Source organism: Mustela nivalis (assembly GCF_964662115.1).
Source record: "Mustela nivalis genome assembly, chromosome: 6".
Classification (NCBI taxonomy): Eukaryota; Metazoa; Chordata; class Mammalia; order Carnivora; family Mustelidae; genus Mustela; species Mustela nivalis.
Genome location: NC_139025.1, coordinates 92,763,901 through 92,784,719, shown reverse-complemented (window position 1 = coordinate 92,784,719; position 20,819 = coordinate 92,763,901). Strand labels below are relative to the sequence as shown.

The 20,819-nt window shown below is 35.2% G+C and overlaps 1 protein-coding gene across 3 annotated transcripts in view; it reads left to right on the top strand.

Annotated features, from left to right (window-relative positions):
- The window catches only part of KATNBL1 (katanin regulatory subunit B1 like 1), a 35,502-nt gene extending 19,517 nt beyond the window's left edge, over positions 1 to 15,985 (top strand). For all 3 annotated transcript variants that reach the window (XM_082736836.1, XM_082736838.1, XM_082736837.1), the window contains 9 exons: positions 2,902 to 3,032; positions 3,939 to 3,979; positions 5,488 to 5,767; positions 10,507 to 10,625; positions 11,519 to 11,569; positions 11,654 to 11,743; positions 12,057 to 12,146; positions 12,964 to 13,057; positions 14,966 to 15,985. In XM_082736836.1, the coding sequence (XP_082592962.1) occupies positions 2,916 to 3,032; positions 3,939 to 3,979; positions 5,488 to 5,767; positions 10,507 to 10,625; positions 11,519 to 11,569; positions 11,654 to 11,743; positions 12,057 to 12,146; positions 12,964 to 13,057; positions 14,966 to 14,998 (915 nt within the window). In that variant the 5' untranslated portion in view covers positions 2,902 to 2,915 and the 3' untranslated portion in view covers positions 14,999 to 15,985. The remainder of the gene's footprint in view (positions 1 to 2,901; positions 3,033 to 3,938; positions 3,980 to 5,487; positions 5,768 to 10,506; positions 10,626 to 11,518; positions 11,570 to 11,653; positions 11,744 to 12,056; positions 12,147 to 12,963; positions 13,058 to 14,965) is intronic.
- Positions 15,986 to 20,819: the final 4,834 nt, after the last annotated feature.

Sequence of the window (20,819 nt, the reverse complement as noted above, 5' to 3'; positions counted from 1 at the left end):
AGGACTTGATCCCAGAACTCTGGGATCATGACCTGAGCCAAATGCAGGTGCTTGACAGACTGAGCCACTGAGGTGCCCCCTCATTGTGCTCTTTCAATGTGGAAATTCATGTCCTTCAGTCCTGTACAGTTTTCAGTTATTTATTTTGATTTTTTCCTTATTTTCCCTGTACTGAAATTCCATTTATTTGGATATTGGTTCCTCTAAGCCAATCTTACCCCCCCCCCTTATATTTCAGGAGATATCCTCAAGTTTCTCTACCAGCTTTCTATTGATTTTTTTTTTTTTGCTATCTTATTATATCCCGTTTTTAATTTCTAAATCTTTGTTTTTTGTCTCATTTGTGTTTCACATATACAATTTGCTCTTATCTCTCAAGGATTTCTCAAAGTCAGGTTTATTGAGATATAATTTACATATGATAAAAATTCACTCTTTTTGGTGCATAGTTACATTAGTTTTGACAGGTAACTACCACCATAATCAAGGTGGAAAACAGTTCTTTGGGAGACTTGAACCATCACTGATGTCAGTATTTTTAGATGTGTGTATGTATGTGTATTTTCTTCTGGGTCTGATCAGAATTCCCAAAGGATCTTCTGTTCTCTCCCTGGAGTGTATAAGGCTAGCTGCAAGCTTTCATGAGACAAATGGTAGAAAGAAGCTTAGATCTCAACATGTAGTATGTAAACTTTCACTTGATGCCCTTTTAGACAATATTCTTCTTCATTTGTGCCTGGTGTTTCCTATCTCAAGGACTCTTGTTTTAAATTTTCCATACAACATTTATTGGAATGGGGAAAGTGAAATTGGAGCTAATTTTGTCTTAAATGGATATTCAGTCATTCTCCTTCTTCTTCTTTTTTTTTTTAAGATCTTATTTATTTGTCAGAGAGGGAGAGGGAGAGAGAGCGAGCACAGGCAGGTAGAACGGCAGGCAGAGACAGAGGGAGAAGCAGGCTCCCTGCTGAGCAAGGAGCCTGATGTGGGACTTGATCCCAGGACACTGGGATCATGACCTGAGCCGAAGGCAGCTGCTTAACCAACTGAGCCACCCAGGCATCCCCATTCTCCTTCTTCTTAAGCCCACATTTTCCCCCCACTTCTTGAGGTCTTCAATATTGCCAAGTCCTGAACCTTTGGGGAGTCTGCTTTTACCTTTCCTCATTGCTGATTTAGGACTTGGCTTTTTCTCAGATCTAATATCATTTATCACTTTTACTTTGCAGTTTCCAAAACGTTACTGCCATCAACTCATCTTTTCTTCTTTGTCCTTATAGGTTTTATGCCTTTAAAAACCCTTTACTGTCATGGTGATGAGGTTTCAGGGAAGCGTAGAAGTAACTGCTTAAGTTTAGACCATTATCTTTAATTAAAAGTCCCCCTTTCTTTAAGAAAGAAAAGCTTACCTTGTGCAAAAGATCTTTTATGATCCCAGCTTCTGTCTTTCCAGCTTCACTTTTTATTCTGCTACAGTCCACCTCCAGCCTAAGCTCCAGTCACATGCATCTTCTTAAGAGATTGCCAAACAAGCCATGTTGCTTCATGCCTTTCAGTTCTGCACATGCTATTTTGTCAATGTGCTATTTGTCCTTTAAGTCTCTGCTCAGTGAAGCTTTGCTGATTCACATGACTGCCCCTCTATTGGAGTGTTTATTGTATTACTGCAATTATTTATTTCTTAAAAAGTCTCATCCTAAAGGTTTTTTAATCTGGGGGTGCAGCTGGAAGGGATGCCCATGGATTAATGGCAGGAAATCTCAGAATACCCTGAAATTTGCAAATTTTCATGTTTGGGCGTATTTTTGGAAAATTCTCTAAGGCAGATTTTCTTCTAAGAGTGTACATCAGAAATGCTGTGGAGCTTTTTAAAAATATAATTGCTTTGGGCTTCACTCCAGAGCCCTGCTGAGGTATAAGTTAGGGGCCAGAGGATATATTTTCTAAAAGCTTCCCAAGCGATTCTTTGGAAGAGCATCTCTGGTCTGTCATCTTCATTATTCTGGGGCTTGGCATATAGTGAATGCTCAGTAAACATTTTAAAAAGGAATGAGGGAGGAACTTGTGTTCAGGTCATGTCCTGAAATAAATTTCCTGTGTGAAACTTGAATCCAAGTGGGGGAATCACTAATTTATTGTTATATAAAGGAAGTAATAGTATCTATTTTCCCTTCTTTGAGATAATTGAACGAATGGGAAATGGTGAATTGTTTTTTCAAAGGTAGAGGAAAGCTTTGGAGACCTTACTGCAAGAATGAAAGAAAAATTTAAGGATCAGGCATAAAACTAGTCAGATATATTTAGTTTGATTTTTGTTCACCTGCTGCTTATAGTTGTATTTTTTTAAGATTTTATTTATTTATTTTACAGACAGAGATCACAAGTAGGCAGAGAGGCAGGCAGAGAGAGAGGGGGAAGCAGGCTCCCTGCCAAGCAGATAGCCTGACTGGAGCTGAAGGCAGAGGCTTTAACCCACTGAGCCACCCAGGCGCCCTGCTATAGTTGTATTGGAATCAGTGATTTGATTCTAAAACTAGGCTTCTATACATTTGGGTGTCATTGATATATACTATTTATACCTGACTTCATAACCTCTAAATTTAAATTTAATATATGGCCAGTGACATAGATAATGGGGAGATTGACATGTTGCATTGGCAAAAAATACCTCATATTATTTTTAACTGATTGCAAATAAGGAGGGCGAACAGGAGCCTAATTTTCTGCAATGCCCGGCCTTGTGTTTCTTCTGTTTAAGGTTTTAAAACATGTATAAATTAAAACTATGTTCTCTGCTTTACTTATAAACCTCTTTTACATAGTGTTGTATTTTTGTCTGTTAATGATCAGGCTCTTTTGCATTTTGTACTTTCCATTTCTTATTTTTGTTTTGCTGTTTAGGTATTTAAGAGATTATGGCATCTGAAGCCCACAATGTTAAAAAACGAGGCTTTTGTAATAATATTGAGGATCATTCCACTGATCTTCCTAGAAAAAGGATCTCTAATTTTACTAATAAGAACATGAAGGAGGTAAGTGCATGGCTTCTAGGTAATGGATAAGACAGTATCTTACTCTTTTCATGCTACAGCAGAATACGACAGACTGGGTGACTTACAAACAAAAGAAATTTGTTTCTCACAGTTCTGGAGGCTGGGCAGAAGTACAAGATAAAAGCTCTAACCAGTTTGGTTATCTGGTTAGAGCCTCTTTCCTGGCTTATAGTTGGCTGTCTTGTATGCTGTGTCCTCACATGGTAGAAGGGACAAAGAGCTCCCTGGGGGCTCATTTATAAGGGCACTAATCCTATTCATGAGGGCATCATCCTCATGACCTAATCCCCTCCTAATATCATTCATTTTGGGCATTAGGATTTCAGTGTGAATTTTGAGGAGACATTGGTCATTCAGTACATCATAGATAGTTTAAACTGTTAAGTCTGTAGATAGTTTTGGTTGAATTATTTAAATAGTAGGAAGATGATAATTTGCTTAATCTCCCAGAATTAAGTAGAATTAATGAAATATTGAAAACTTTATATTCCAAAAACTCTAAAGACTTTATGGACAGTATGCTGTTTTAATATGATACCATTTGAATATTGTAGTTTAATTCTGAAGAGGACTCTCAGAGGTGCTTTTGTTCACCTTTGCAAGGCTCATTCATGCTGATATTTCTTTTAAACGATATTAAAAGTCAAAACACTTATTAAGTATCATGTAAGTAAAATATATGACTAGTGGCATGGAAAATAGGAATATGGTTATGTTGGTTTGTCAAATATACCTATGCACAGTGGTGTTTACAGACCGAAACTGCTGCTTTAATCTGAAAAATTTAACTATGGAATTTCAGATTTGTTGATATCAGTCACAGAATTTACATAGCTTCACAGAAGAACCTAAATATGCTGTTAACTATCTAGTTTTATTTTTCAGGTTAAGAAATCTCCAAAACAGTTGGCTGCATACATAAATAGGTAAGGCTTCTTTTTTTTTTTTTTTTAATTTTTAATTTTTTATAAACATATATTTTTATCCCCAGGGGTACAGGTCTGTGAATCGCCAGGTTTACACACTTCACAGCACTCACCAAAGCACATACCCTCCCCAATGTCCATAACCCCACCCCCCTTCTCCCAACCCCCTCTAGGTAAGGCTTCTTTAAAGTTTGTGGGAAGCAGAAGTATTGAAAGTTAGGTAAGAATGAAAAAGAGTGGGAAAAAATAAGTCTTCTCTTTTATTATAAGTAACTTATTGTCAAATAATTCCATTGGGCCAGTCACAGTGGAAAACATATCAGTATTTCTCTAATCCTTACAACAATCCTAGTAGAAAGGTATCATTGTCCCTAATAGTTGATGAGAAAAACTAAAGATTTGTGATTTGTTCAGGGTCATACAGCTAGATAGTGGTAAAAATGGCATTCAGTCCCAGATCTTTTAAACTCTAAAAGCACTTTCTACTAAACTACTTGTTCTTAAAATGGATCGGAGACAGTGGGGTTCCCTTTCAGGTAGTTAGGAGGTCAAGACAATATTCATAACAATAACATTAATTCACTTTCCTCATTTTCACTCTTACAAATAGAGTTTTCCAGGGGCTACATATTTGTTAGTGGATTGACTGCAGAAGCAGATATGAGAATCAAGCTGTCTTAATTAAATATTAGAGATTTTGTACAAATGTAAAAAACGGTGCCATTCTTCTTACTATATTTTATTTTGGAAAACAGGGTTTTTTTGGCAAAATATTCTATGTTATTATGTAATAAGGTTATTATTTCTTAAAAGAATCAGTAAGTTTCTTGAGTGATACAGTAAATATCAGTAGATATTGCCCACATAAAAATATTCTTTTGAAACCTCAATTTTTAAGAGTTACAAGGTATCCTGAGGCCAAAACATTTGAGAATCACCATATGAAACTGTGAGGTTTGCTCTGTTGTGTTTTATCTTCTGTAAACAAATTAAATATACTTAAGTTTAATCAAAATAAGTATTCTTGGGACACCTGGGTGGCTCAGTCAAGCATTTGCCTTGGGCTCAGGCATAATCCTGGGGTCCTGGGATCAAGCCTGCAGCAAGCACCCTGCTTAGTGGTGAATCTGCTTCTTCCTCTCCCTCAAGCCTTCCCTCTACTCGTGCTCTTGCTCCCTCTCTTTTTCTCTTTCAAATGAAAAAACAAAAAAATCTCTAAAACATATATGTATACTCATATTTGCACAATTCAAATATATTTCATTTTTTAAAAAACCTAGTTATTATGCTTCTTGGTTTAGTTTAGTATAAAGTATCCAGATGATTTGTAATTTTTTCCTTTTTATTTTCCTCTCTGATCTAAGAGTTAACATTTTTAAAATTTAATTTACTTCTAATTTTAATGGATTGTGATCACAAAATGTGGCCTATTAAATCTTTCTGCTTAAAAAGTTGTAAAGGTTTTCATGTAGTTCTTTTTCATTTAAGCAAATCAATTCTTCTTACAGAACAGTTGGACAAGCTGTGAAAAGCCCAGATAAACTACGTAAGGTGATCTATCGCAGAAAGAAAGTGCATCATCCTTTTCCAAATCCTTGTTACAGAAAAAAACAGTCCCCTAGAAGTGGGGGCTGTGACATGGCAAATAAAGAAAATGAACTGGCTTGTGCAGGTCACCTGCCTGAAAAATTACGCCATGATAGTCGAACATATTTGATTAACTCCAGTGATTCTGGTTCTTCACAGACAGAAAGCCCATCATCAAAATATAGTGGGTTTTTTTCTGAGGTAAGTAATTTAAATGAACTTAATTTTTTTTTTTTAAAGATTATTTATTTATTTATTTGACAGAGAGAGAAATCACAAGTAGGCGGAGAGTCAGGCAGAGAGAGAGAGAAGCAGGCTCCCGCTGAGCAAAGAGCCCGATGCGGGGCTCGATCCCAGGACACTGAGATCATGACCTGAGCCGAAGGCAGCGGCTTAATCCACTGAGCCACCCAGGCGCCCCTAAATGAGCTTAATTTTAATCCTGTTATACTACTCGCTTTTTTGTCATATTCTGCTAGCAGAGTCATTCATTTCCTGTTGAATTCAGACTAAGTGATTCTAATTCCCTGAGACAGTTTTCTAGATTAACCAAATTTGAATCAGTAGTTACTCCATTTCACTGAGTTAGTGATATCTGAGATGGAATGAAATGGTTGACAAGCTGCTATAAATATTCAGAATGGCAAGTTGGCCAGCAGAAATTTAAAGGAAAGGAAAATAAGAAATCTGCACTAAAAAGTAGACCACCAAAGCCAGTTATCCAGGAACAAACGATTTTCTTGGCTCTCGGAATTGCCATTGGAAACTTTGTTCAGGCAAACCTGCTAAGGTTTGCTGCTCTTCTAGCTCAGGTGAAATTAGTTGTTCGAACAGGCTCAAGGGAATTTGGGGAGTGGGCAGGTTTGAAAGAAATACTCTAAAACTGGATTGTAATGACGGTTGTATAATTCTGTAAATTTATTAGAAATCGTATTACATACTTTCAGTTGGAGAGTTTTATGATATAAAACCTCAAAATATTTTTAAAAAATGATCATTTGAAGGAATAGTTTAGAAACATGAGTTTATAATAATTATTATTACAGATTTATTATATATGTTGTAGAAAATGAACCCAAAGGAAAAAATTATTCATAATCTCAGCATTTGGAAATAACAGTATTAAAACTTTGACATATCTTTTCTCTTCATATTGTACATGTTACTTGATTACTTGATTTTTATGTTTAATAAATTTGGATTTTTTCCATGTAATTAAATAATCCTTCTACAATTTTTTGATGGATACATAATGTTAATTTCTTTTACTATGATTTGCTGAACCTAGTATTGTTTCTATCTGGCATGACAGCTTGAAAAACATTTTCTATGGCATACAAGCAGAAAAATATTTTTTTAAAGATTTATTTATTAAGAGAGTGCACATGTACAAATGAGGGAGGGACGAAGGGAGAGGAAGAGAGAGAATCTCAGGTGGATTCCTGGCTGAGTGCTGAGCCCCACACAGGGCTCCATGTCACGAACTGAGATCATGACCTGAGCAGAAAACAAGAGTCTAAAGCTTAATCACCTTGAGCCGCCCAGGCACCCCAGGGGAAAAAAATACATTTTTTTAAAGATTTTATTTATTTATTTGCCAGAAAGAGACACAGTGAAAGAGGGAACTCAAGCAGGGGGAGTGGGAGAAGGAGAAGCAGGCTTCCTGCCAAGCAGGGAGCCTCTTGTGGCACTTGATCTCAGGACCCTGGGATCATTACCTGAGCTGAAGGCAGATGCTTAACAACTGAGCCACCCAGGCACACACACCCCCCCACTGCAAATTGGTTTTAATTAAAATGTTCATAGTGCATAGGTGAATGAAAGTGAGCATCACGTTTAGGATAATAATTATGAGTAAGATGAAAGAAAGATGGAAATTTAAATGTTATTAAGTAAAACCATAATAAAATGATGCAAAAAAAAAGTTGTATTTGCCAGTGAATATGTTCGTACTTGTAAAAATAATATCCTGGAGTAATAGGAAGTAATTCCAGGTGAAGTGAAGGAAATGCATATAGAATCTGTGAGAAGAAGGGAAGTAGGGGGGCACTGGGTGGCTCAGTCACTTAAGTGTCTGGCTTTTTGTTTCCACTCAGGTCGCGATCTCAGGGTCATAAGATTGAGTCGTGGGTAGGGCTGCAGGCTCAGGGTGGAGTCTGCTTGGGATTCTCTTCCCGTTTCCTCTCCTTCCCCCTTCTTCCCTTCCCCCCTTCCCTTTGTGTATGTGTATGCTTGCTCTCTCTCTCTAAAGTAAATAAATAAAATTAAAAAAAAAAAAAAGGAACCAGGGACTATTTGATTTAATAGTGAATTAACATGGACCCTAGAGAATAGGATGGTAACCAGACTTAGTGTTAAAGAGAATCACTGTCATGCTTATTCATTCACAAATACATTTTGAGGGCTTCCAACTCTGTAATGCATTCTGCATGCTCTGAGGAATTACATTGGTAGATGAAAAACGGGCAGTGCTCCTACTTTAATGTAGTTAGAGAAGTGACAAGGCCCAACACTAATCAAATAATCAAAGAAACTACATACTCCGAAGAAAAAGAACATACGATTATATAACCCAGAAATCTGGCCTAGATTGGGACCTAAGTTGGTTTTTCAGTTGAATTGAGGGAATAAACATTCTGAGTGCAAATACCTTTAAAACAAACAAAAAAAGCCTCAGCTGTACATTTGAATTAGTGCCATGGTGAGTCATTTTTTTCAAGGTCCCCCTTTTACTTGCTCTCATTTTGATTACTTTGCACTTGCACAAACCTTCCCTAACAAGGCAATTAATAAGTTTATTGATTTTTTTTTTTTTTAAGATTTGTGTATTTTGAGAGAGAGGGCTCATGTGCGTGCAGTGGGAAGAACAGAGGGAGAGAGTCTTAAGCAGACTCTGTGCTGTGTAGCCCAACACAGGGCTTGATCTCACAATCCCGATATCGTAACCTGAGCCAAAACCAAGAGTTGGTTGCTTAACCAACTGTGCCACCCAGGAGCTCCTTATCTTTTGTTATTTCATACCTTTTTTACTGACTCACTAGTTTCTGCTCTAAAAACCTAAATCTAAAAATGGTAACATTATCTTGTCAAAATTCAAATACTCATAACCTTTTGACCCAACAGTTCTATGCCTATGTATATATATACCCAAGAGAAATGAAAACATATGTCCACACAAACACTTATAAACAGATGTTCATAACATTCATAATAGCCCAAAGTGGAAACATTCCAAATGTCCTTCATCTGATATATGGATAAATAAAATGTCATATATTCATACAGTGGAATATTATTTGGGCATTATAAAGGAGTACAATACCAGTATATGCTACACTATGTATAAACCTTGAAAACATTATGCTGTATGAAAGAAGCCACATCAAAAAAGCCACATATTGGATAATTCAGTTTATATGAACTGTCCAGACTAGGTAAATTCATAGAGACAAAAAGTAGATTAATGGTTGCCAGGGGCTGGAAAGAAGGGAGAATGGAGTTCAGGGTTTCTCTTAAGGGTGATGAAAATGTTGATTTTAAAATTGATTGTGGTGATGGTTGTACAATCCACAGATACACTAAAAACTACTAAATTATACATTTTAAGTGGTTAAGTTTTATGGTATGTGAATTATACCTTAGTCTCTTATTTTTAAAAATGGATCTAGTTGTTCTGGTGCTAAAATTAATCTTACCAAAATGTATGTATAAGTGTACATATTTACATACATAATGATGTTCACTGATGCATAGTTTTAATAGGGAAAAAACACAATAATATAAATAAATTTTAGTATATAACAACTGGAGACTATATAATTATTTTTTTAATTATGAGGTTGATCTATGCTTTGACATTAAAGTCTTTATAATATATAAGTGAAAAATAAGGTTTTAAAAAACACAGCTATTATAATATTTTAATTTTGTATCTATAATTTATCTGTCTAGGAATAATTTGGAAGGATGCATACCAGTCTGTTAACTTTGATTACTTCTGAGAAGTATTACTAGATTTTATCTGGGCAGATAGAGATTATTCACTTTTTCTTTGATACAGTTCTGTGCTATTTGAGCTTTTTAGAATAGGAACATATTACCTTATTATATTAAAAAATGACTGAATGAATTTAAATACTGGTCAAAGAACTGAATTTTTGTGGTTCCCTTCCCATGTTATTCAGTATATATTTACCTTTGCCTTTAATCCAGAAAATAAATTAAATCCTAGGTGTGTAGGTGAGTTACAAATAATTTATTTTACAAATTATTGAGATTTTAAAAGAAAATGGTAACAAATAAAAAGTACTGATAAAAAAATAAACAAATGCTGGGGACCTGGGTGGGTCGTTGGTTAAGCATCTGCCTTCTGCGCAGGTCATGATCCCGAGGTCTTGGGATAGAGTCCCACATTGGGCTCTCTGCTCAGCGGGAAGCCTGCTTCTCTCTCTCCCACTCCCCCTGCTTGTGTTCCTGCTCTTGTTGTCTCTCTCTCCCTGTCAGATAAATAAATAATCTTTAAACAAACAAACAAAGTAAACAAGTCCTGGGTGCCTGGGTGGCTCAGTCTTTAAACGTCTGCCTTCAGCTCAGGTCATGATCCCAGGGTTGTGGGACTGAACCCTACATGAGGCTCCCTGCCCATCGGGAAGCCTGTTTTCCCTCTCCCACTACCCTGTTTGTGTTCCTGCTCTTGCTATTTCTCTCCATCAAATAAATAAATAAAATATTTTTTAAAATAAATAAATAAACATGTCCTAAAATTTATTCAGATCATTTGTTTACTATGTTCAGCTGCAACATTCCTTTTTTGGGGTCAGTAAAAGGAGTCACCTCTGCATAATTTTAAAACATGTCTATCAGAATAATTTAATTGGAAAAAAATGGTTTCATGTCATGTTTCAGTGTGTTTTTTAACAAAGTAGATTACTGCCTTTCAGGTTTCTCAGGACCATGAAACAATGGCACAGGTTTTGTTCAGCAGGAATTTGAGATTGAATGTAGCTTTAACATTCTGGAGAAAGAGAAGTATAAGTGAACTTGTAGCTTATTTGGTGAGGTAAGTGTGACCTTTTATGCTTTTGTTCAGTTAAGTAATTTCCATGTTTTATGTTGAAGTGCCTCTTCTTTTTTGTGTACCAGCTAAAATTCTAAACTTCCTTCATTTAGCTTAAATAGCAACAATATAGTTTGTTTGTTTGTTTGTTTGTTTTGCAACAATATAGTTTAAAATACATTTATCACCAGTCTATGAGTAGCCAAAATTCAGAAAACCATCTCTTTCATCATATTGAACAAAAGTAAAACTAAGAGATACCAGTTTGGGAGAAATAACCTTTTAAAAATCCCCTTTGAGTCAAAATTTTAAGCATGGCTTTCCTCAGTATATTCAGGTCTCTTCTCAAACATCATCTCTTTTTCTCCCCCTTGAGAGAGAGAGCAGGTAGGGAGCATGGGGAGTGGAGGTGGCAAGCAGGCAGAGGGGGAGGGAAAGAGTCTTTGAGCATGCTCTTTGCTCAGAGCCCCACACGCGGCTAGATCTCATGTTCCTGAAATCATGATCTGAGCCAAAATCTAGAGTCAGATGCTTAACCTGAGCCAACCAGGCATCCCAGTTTTCTAATATTACCTTAATGAGGCCTTCCCTGACCACCTTGTTTAAAAATACTTATTTCTTCACTCCCTGTCTCTCCTGTTTTATTTTTTTCCATACCACTTACTACCATCAACTTGCTCTGTATATTTTACTTGTTATCTGTCTCTGCCTTCTTCCACACCAGATCCCCACATACACTCTGAAATACAAGTACTGTCTCTTTGTTTACTGCTGCATCCCCAGCACCTGGCTCATCATAGAGACTCAGATTATTTGCTGAATGAGTAAATTTCTCAAAAGCAGTGTGAAGGTTATAAATAAGGAAATCAGCACTCTAAGCAGTTTTGTACCCACAGGATAGAAGACCTTGGAGTTGTTGTGGATTGCCTTCCTGTGCTCACCAATAGGTAAAAATATTTTCAGAAAAAAAAGTAAGTTTAAAGAAGGACAAATGACTTGTTCTTATTTTTACAACTTAGTTTTTATTTTAGTTTACAGGAAGAAAAACAATACATCTCACTTGGCTGCTGTGTAGATTTGTTGCCTCTAGTAAAGTCCCTACTTAAAAGCAAGTTTGAAGAGTAAGTGCTAATGTGGCTCTCAATTCATTTTACTCTTTCAACGTCCTTGATTTTGTTGCTTGTGAGTGCCTGTCACGAGACATGCATGGTTTCTGTTTCCTAGGAGCATATAGCCCAATTAAGAAAAGGAGATGAACTGATTAAAGAGTAATTACAAAAGCATCTATAAACAACTTAAATAAACTACAGCTTTTTAAAGTACCAAAATGGGAAAAATCAGTGTGAATATGTGCTTTTTGAGGTGGGGGCAGAGTGTGTCTTTTTTGTAAAGGCTTTTGGGTAAAAACACTTGAATAACAAAATGTCATTTCAGATATATAATAGTTGGTTTAAACTGGCTTCAAGCAGTCATAAAAAGGTGGTGGTCTGAACTGTCATCCAAAACAGAAATTATAAATGATGGGTGAGTATATCTTTAAAAATAAACTCAGTCTAATAAAATATTTTTTTCAGGAAAGTGGTTTGATTAAGCTAGGTTATAATTCTGTTCCATGATCATCATTAAATAAAAATTTATTTTCTTTATTTTCAGAGAAATATTAAATTGAAATAGTGTTCACATATCAAAATTACATATGGAATTTTAATTTCAGAGTCCAGTAACCCCCTCTATCTCTTTTTCTGGCAGAATCTTATACTTCGTTTTAGGACGAAAAAGCACAACAGTGGTTTAACCCTCGTACCTGTTATAATGAGTAAGGGAAAAAAAAAAGAGATGGCTTTTGGTGGGTTAAGTATTGAGGCACAGGGATGGAAGCATCCTGTATCCTATAGGTCTTTTGACTACGTAAACCTTAACCTGAGAATCCAATGTGGATGATCATAATTCTAAAAATTATACTATAATCATCATACTTTGAATATTGCCTTGATGTGAAAATATGTGGGTATTCTACCAGATGAATCAGATTATCATGAAGCTTCAAAAAAATATCTCCCAGGGTCTTAAAAATTTTCACTCTAGGCTCTCAAAAATTTCCCACTTCATACCCAAGACCAGGTTGTCCAAATGCTGCTCCAAATGCCTAGTTTTCTTGCCTACTTTAACAAATATGTAATCTTTAATTTCCGTGATTGACAAGTAGTATTTTAAAAAGTTGCTTCATTTCAAATGATACAATTTCTCCTGATAAATACTTGAAAATTTAAAACTGTGTTCATTAAGTGCTATTTACAAAGTCCATGTTCTTATATTTGCATTCTTTTTTCTTTTCTCATAGAAATATTCAGATTTTAAAACAACAATTAAGTGGATTATGGGAACAAGAAAACCATCTTACTTTGGTTCCGGGATATACTGGTAATATAGCCAAGGTAAAAAGTTAACTTAAAAAGTAATGCTTAAAATATCTATTTAAGCTTAATTGAATATTAGAAATAATATATTAGTATTATGCATTTATACATGAAGTCTTTCAAATGTCCAATACAGTACTATTCTAATAAAACCTAAAATCAGTTTCATATTTACAAATGTTTAAGGTCCTCTGGATATGAATATGATTTTGGCAAGGAACACAGGAATTAGCCATTGAATGTGTTTCAGATGCAACTGTGGAACTGATGTGCTAGAGGGAATTTAATGAACTAGCTCCAATTAGAGATAAGGTTAAGAAGGCATCCAAAAAGAGTGACACTCGGAAAGCAAGGGGTGAGGAATGTAACAAATGCTTTCAGGATATTATTTTTCACTTGGCTTTTGCTAATGTCATGCTTTTGGGACAGTAAATATTCAGATCACAGTATGAATTTGACATTGTTCTTTATTTATTTTCTTAGCTCTTCAAGGAAAAGATATATTGCTAGTTTGGATTTTAATATTTAAACTCCAGAAAACATTGGTAGTTTAAATATAATTGCAGAGGGAAAAAATCACTATTAAAAAATATTTACACCCTTTTACTGGGCATACTGCTATCATAAATGGTCATTAATCAGAAATACACAAGCATTCTTTAGTTTAAAATATACAGTATTCTAAGTAAGAGGTATTGTATTGTGGACTTAGTTGTGAAATTCTCCTTGGATACCTTCAAGAAAAGAAGCAAAAATGATGTATCAAACAAGTATGTGACCACTTATATAATTTTACTCTGTAGAATTCTTAATGATTAAAATCTTATAAACAAATATCAATTTCCCAGTTTTTTGTTGTCGTTTTAGTTGTTCTTTCAATAATGAGGGGGAAATGAAGTAAAAGTTGATAGAAAATGAATATAGAGTATGTATTATATATCACCTTGTTCTGGAGGTACCATGCATTCTTGTTAGTAGTATTGAAAATACATTGTCTCCTTAGAAATTTGCTTTCAATTATAATATTTTATAAAGAGAAACTTTATTTTGATTATGACTCTAGATGCCATATTTATTGAAGATGGTATTGAGTGATTTTAAAAGTTCTGTGAAGGGGCGCCTGGGTGGCTCAGTGGGTTAAGCCGCTGCCTTCGGCTCAGGTCATGATCCCGGGGTCCTGGGATCGAGCCCCGCATCGGGCTCTCTGCTCGGCCGGGAGCCTGCTTCTTTCTCTCTCTCTCTGCCTGCCTCTCTGCCTGCTTCTGATCTCTCTCTGTCAAATAAATAAAAAAATAAAATAAAATCTTTAAAAGTTCTGTGAAGTTTCTTAAATTATGATTAAACCTCTTTTACAGTGTTAAGCCCTCAATTGCAATTTTTCCAGGGTAGAAATCAGAAAGGCTGGGCTAGAGTGTATATAGCACTGAAGGAATTGCTGGGAATGATTTAATGATTTTTCTTAGCTATAAAAGCAGAGTTGTTTGATCACAGGAACCAGAATATTCACTCAGCACCTAACAAACATTTATTGAGCATGTGCCATCTGCTAGACACCATGCTAAACGCAGCTAAAAAAGTTTAGTACGAGGGGCACCTGGGTGGCTCAGTGGGTTAAGCCTCTGCCTTCAGCTCGGGTCGTGATCCCCGGGTCCTGGGATCGAGCCCCACATCGGGCTCTCTGCGCTGCAGGGAGCCTGCTTCCTCCTCTCTCTCTGCCTGCCTCTCTGCCTACTTGTGATCTCTGTCAGATAAATAAAGAAAAAATCTTAAAAAAAAAAAAAAGTTTAGTACGACACATTTTTTACTCTCAGAAGATCATAAGGAAGCTAAAGCAAATTAAGTGATAAAAAGGGAGAAGAAAATGGAGTGTGCATGTATGTATTTACTGTACCAGCTAATGAAGTGTTTTTTGTCTTGTTTTCTAAGGATGTAGATGCTTATTTATTACAGTTGCATTGAGAGACTTCATCTACTAAAGAGCATTTGATTACTCAAAACGTCCCCAGATTTCCAAAAAAAAAAAAAAAAAGAAAGAAAGTCTCACCTGAGAACTGTGAACTGTGGAAGAGATCAAAACGTTTTTTGTTTTTTGTTTTTTTTTTTTACTTTAAAAAGCCACATACGAAACCACTAATGAAACCCTAGCAATCTACTTCACATTGAAGTGGAAAGATATCCAAAAGGAGCAGCTTCAACTTCAAGGAGGTGAAAATGCACTATGAAGATTGTTCGTCTTTGCTGCATTTGGGATTTATATGGTTATTTGGTAACATTGTTTAAGAACCACTGGGTCTTAATGCAGTCCTGCATAAGAATATAATTTATACTATGTCAGAAAGAAGACAGGACTTATTACTAGGAATCACAAAAACCAATCATCGTGACTTTTGTGAAGATTGTGTTTTATAAAAAAACACTTAAATGTGTGCAGCTATTTTCTTATTTTGAAAAGACTTTGCAAGTTTAAAATGTCATAGCAAATAATCAATACTAAATATTTGTCCACACTAAGATACTGTGTATACAAAATGCCTTAATTATTAATAAGCCAATGCATATGTTACCAATATCTGTTTAAAAAAAATTAAAACCAACCATGCTTCTGGCATGATAAGATCATGGAATTAAATCAGGGGTTTCCACTCATGTAAAATGTTGTTGTTAAAACTATTCCATACCATTTTTAAAACTTGAGAATATTTTTAGTATCTCTGATTTTTCTTTTTGCCAGAATCATTCTGTCATGTATGTATGTGTTATCACTATAGAAAAGAAAAAGGTGAATATGTATTCCTATGAATGCTTAACTAGAAATGTCCATGGAGTTGGCTAATTTATATTCACTTTTTATTGTATATGGAATCCTAATATTTTCAGTTCTGTATCATTTAAGCTTTCTTCATTTGAGTAAATTCACTAAATATTTCTATTTTTTGCTTTTTTAAATTCTGCTTTTGTATCAGTTCTAATTCTTTTTCACTACTTGTGTTTTAAAGAATTACATACAATGCTTTAGAACTGTTTACAGTTAGTGCTGACCTTGTGTTCTAAATTCCAACACTTTACATTACTACCTCCTCCAATGGTTGATATGAAATGCCAGCAGACTGTCTGAGGTCTTTTTTTTAATACCATTCTTAGTGTCAATGAACCCACTTCTGGAATGTCTTAACAGCTGCATATCTTACCTTAAAAGTGATAGAGATTCAAAATACCACTGTTGATGGTTTGTGCATCATCTCATCTTTATAACTCTGAGAGGCATCTGAGTAAAGATTTTTAGTAATTGAATTTGTTTCCAGAAATCTTACAAGCACTTGAATGTAAATCTTTATTTTAGCATGTATCCAGTTAGCCACTACTGATGTGAATCACAAGCAACTTTTTTGCTTTAAAAATGTTATCTTTCACTGAGTTCTGTTTTTTGTGTAGCTATATTTTATATAGCTATGTATTCCTCACAGCGAACATCAATTTTAATCATTGGTTCTTTTCTTAAGTCTTTAGAATAATTTAAGATTACTGCATTTCTGTGATTTGAGAGTTATTTAAGAAGTTGTTTTTCAGAAGGTGGGAATTTGAATAGTAAACCTGCGTCATCTCTGTGAAACCTTAAGATGATGAAATAGAACCTTTCTTTGTTCCTATTTCTGTAGTTATCACTGTCTTATCTAACACTTTGAACCAGTTAACTCAGTTGGAGCATGGTGCTAATGCGGCTAAGGATGGGAGTTAAATCCTTTTATAGGTCCCTTAACTTTACACACTTACACAGAACTCTTCATAGCTACAGATTGCCATTTCTTGTAGGTATATATCTCGCAATTCAGCTCTTAGTCACAGGGTAGGTGAGGAGTATAGCTTAGCATAAGCTTTTCATCTCAAATGGAAAGACAGCTTAAATAATTGGTATATGTGATACTATAGACTTTTAATCTAATACTTAAATTAAGCATAATAATGTCATATCTAAAATATGTGTCACTATAATTTTCTCTGGGTAAGACCATTTTCTAAATAGTATCTTTTAAAAATTAAATTTCAATAAATTAAGTTTCAGTAAAAATTAGGTACAAATACAAATAAAACATAGTAAGAAAAGGTGAAATCCTATTAACACTGAGTTCTTGTGCCTAAGTTTGGGTTTATTAAAGGAAAGTATACTTGGTGCTATACAAGGCAGCAGAGTCTTCAGTTCACATATACTATTCAGTATCACACAACTCCTAATTTCTGTTCTTGGCCTTTGCAGTTTATGTTAGTACCAGTTCATGTTAGTAGTTTCTCAGTTATGAGTTATGATTAGTATTATTTTTAGTATAATTTTTTGGTAAAAGATGTTAGATAAGTAAATATTGTTAAACACTTCAGTTGCTCTTAAGCTCCTCGCATGCTGTTTAATCAGAACAGTGTTGATTTGATCTCCAGAAAGAACCAAAGAGAGTTTACAAAGTATTTTGGCTGTTGTACTGACCTAGATTAGGATAGTTGCTGTCTGTCATTGCTCATTTGATATTGCGCTGCTAAGCAGTATCCAGAACTGAGGGACTACCCAACATCTCTATGCCTTTTTACCTCTTCTACCATCTTAGGTATTCTGTACTTGACTTTGCTAACTTTGCAGGTCTAGGGATGAGAAGTTTATTGAGGTAATAGAGGGTTATAATCAAGTAATCAAGTAATTTGCTTCTGCTAGAGATAAAGTGAATGGATTTTGTAATGAGTGGTCATGATCAGAATAAAGGTTAAAAGGAAGCAAGCATTATCAGATGGTTTTTAAAACTAATCTTTTGGCAGTAATTTCAAAAGTAATTGACACAGATTATTTACTTGAATCCTGAGATGTGAGGATTTGGATCTAAATCCTATATCCACTTTGGGGAATCATTAATATCAGGACTAAACTCTAAGGACTATTGAGGAATTAAATCTTAATGACTTTGAACATTCTTGATACATGTTATGTCCTAATCTTAAAAATGGTCATTTAGATTCAGAGCTACATTTGTGGCCTTTGAAATAGGCCAACTTAGAACATTTCTGTATTTGGCAAGTTGTGGATATAATTAATATTAATGGATGATTTGAGAAATGGTTATTAGCTATTAAATGCTGATAATAGGAATAACATTTAGATAGTTACTTAAATTACTTAAATTAATCAAGGAACTTGAAAAAGCAAAAATTAAGTTAGTATTTTAGCAATCATTCTCAGTTATCTTTCTTCTTAAGAGCAAGATGGTAATGTCAGTTACCTTTGTTGATTTAAAGAAGGAAAAAAAAAAAGAATCACAAGCAACTGACTTAACTGGAGTGATCCATTTGGAAGCACTACTTATCTTTCAATATGAACTTTTATTTTCTGGATTTACTTCAAATGGAAATAATATTGCTGGACATTGTTGGTAGGTATTTATTCACTCCTATTCATTCTCCCTTAATTTCTAACTCTAACTATGAAAATTGTCATAAAACTTTCCCCACTATTCCTGTTCCTTTTTTATTCTGTAATAAGAATATAGAATAAAATATTCATCCCTAAACACTATATGCTTCTAATTTGTAAGATAGCTTGATTAATTCAGTAACAGCATCAAGTATAACAATAAGAATACTACATATTGTATACCTAGTATAACAAGTATATTTTCCAGTATTGTACTTAAAATAACATTTAAAATATTGTAGTCAGTGTAATGTTCTGTGGATCAGCCCCCAAATACACTTGAACTAGTATTGATTTTTTTCCACATATACGCCCATTATTATACAAGGTATATCTCAAAACAAGTGTAACATAGGTCAAAAATTTTAAAGTATTGTTTATAATATAACAAATATCACCCACCTTAAATAAAGTACCACAGATACAATTGAAACCCCATGTGTACCTTCCCCTGTCCCATTATTTCCTTCCTGCAAGGTGACTTGCTCTTCTAAATACATCCCTTGTCATGCCCCTATGCGTTTTACAATTTTCATGTAAATAGGGTCCCACTACACATTCTTCTGTAATTTGCTGGGTTTTGCTTTATATTATATTATATTAATATTATATTTTTAAGATTCATATCTGTCAATACACATGGCTCTAGTTCATTTGCTTCCAGGATGATACGATATTCTGTTGTGAAAATCTACCCTCATATATTTGTCCATTTTGTTGGTGATCTAAGTATTTGAACTACTATTGATTCTTATCCTTTATAGTATTCTGTATTTTCATTTGGATTTAAACCAGGATTTTTCACTTTATTTATTTATTTTTTTTACAATGTCTTGGACCTGGCCAAGACTGTTGTGACACTGAATTTATACCAAAGCCAAGAAGAGTTGATCTAAGTATTTTCTAGGGTAAGAAAAAGTTGTGGTAGTCCTGGAATACAGTGAATTGCCAGAATTACTGGCTTCTAGAATTAACTATGTTGCATTTATCAACCAAATCTGCAACATGGAGCGGATTACAATTAGATGTCACCTTCCTGAAGTCAGGAGGAAAATTTTAGCATTCGTTTACTTTTCTACTTTAATTTAAAAAGAAAGAGAAAAAAAAAACTTCATTTTCCCTTTGTATAAATTTAGTTAAATAGGTGAGGGCCTAATTCACCCCTCACTTGCCCTGCAGTCCACTCACCAGTTCCTTTCTGTAAAACTGTAGTTTAGCCTCAACAACAACAGGAAAAATGAAGGTTGATACTTTTAGGCAGATTTTAAAGCTTCAAAAAGCTTTAGAAGAGCCCTGTCTTTCCCTTTACCCATCCAGATTCCATTTCCTCTACTACGAATAGATTGGAAATCAGTAAAGGGGATACCCAACTCACTTTTCAGTCTCTTCTCTTTTTTTTTTTTTTTTTAAAGATTTTTTATTTATTTATCAGAGAGAGAGAAGGGGAGAGAGTGAGCACAGGCAGACAGAGTGGCAGGCAGAGGGAGAAGCAGGCTCCCTGCTGAGCAAGGAGCCCGATACGGGACTCAATCCCAGGACACTGGGATCATGACCCGAGCCGAAGGCAGCTGCCCAACCAACTGAGCCACCCAGGCGTCCCTTCAGTCTCTTCTTTTGAAGGCTTCTCTGCCTGTCCCTTAGATGTTGGTGTTCAAGGTTTTATTTTAAGGTCTCTTCTCACTACCAGTTCCCTGAAAAATGTTTATTCCTGTGACTTTCTTTATTATCTACATTAATTGTTCTCATTTTGGGGATGGACAGGAGGAGGTCACTTCTTGGCAGATCAAATGGAAGTGGATTTTTTTAAAGGTTGTGAAAACACTGAACTGTACATTTATCATTCTGAAATAGAAATCTTGCCCTAAATCTCTTAGCTCATAAATTATACATGCAGTGGCTACGGGAACGTCCAACGGGACATCTAATAGACATACTAAATTCAGTATATCCAGAATTCACTTCATTATCCACCTCCACTCCCCTCCATCAACACTACTCACCCCTCACTCCTACCCCCACCCCAACCCTCCAGGGACAGGAGGTATTCTGCTTAGGTCCTGGGCTTCCATTCTCACTGAATAGCCCTAATATCAGCAATTATCAAGTTGCAGAACTTTGAATCATCCTTTGAATCATCAAATCCTTGGTGCGACTTCCTCAATTTCTCTCATCTTTCTGTATCTCTCTACCTCTCCTGCCATTATCTTAGTCTGCATTAATTTCAGCAGCCCCCAGACTGGTCTCGCACTGGTCCTGCATCTCTATATGCTCTCCTTCACACATGCTGCCCCAGAATGGTCTATAAAGCACAAATTTTCTCTTAAAGCCTCTTAA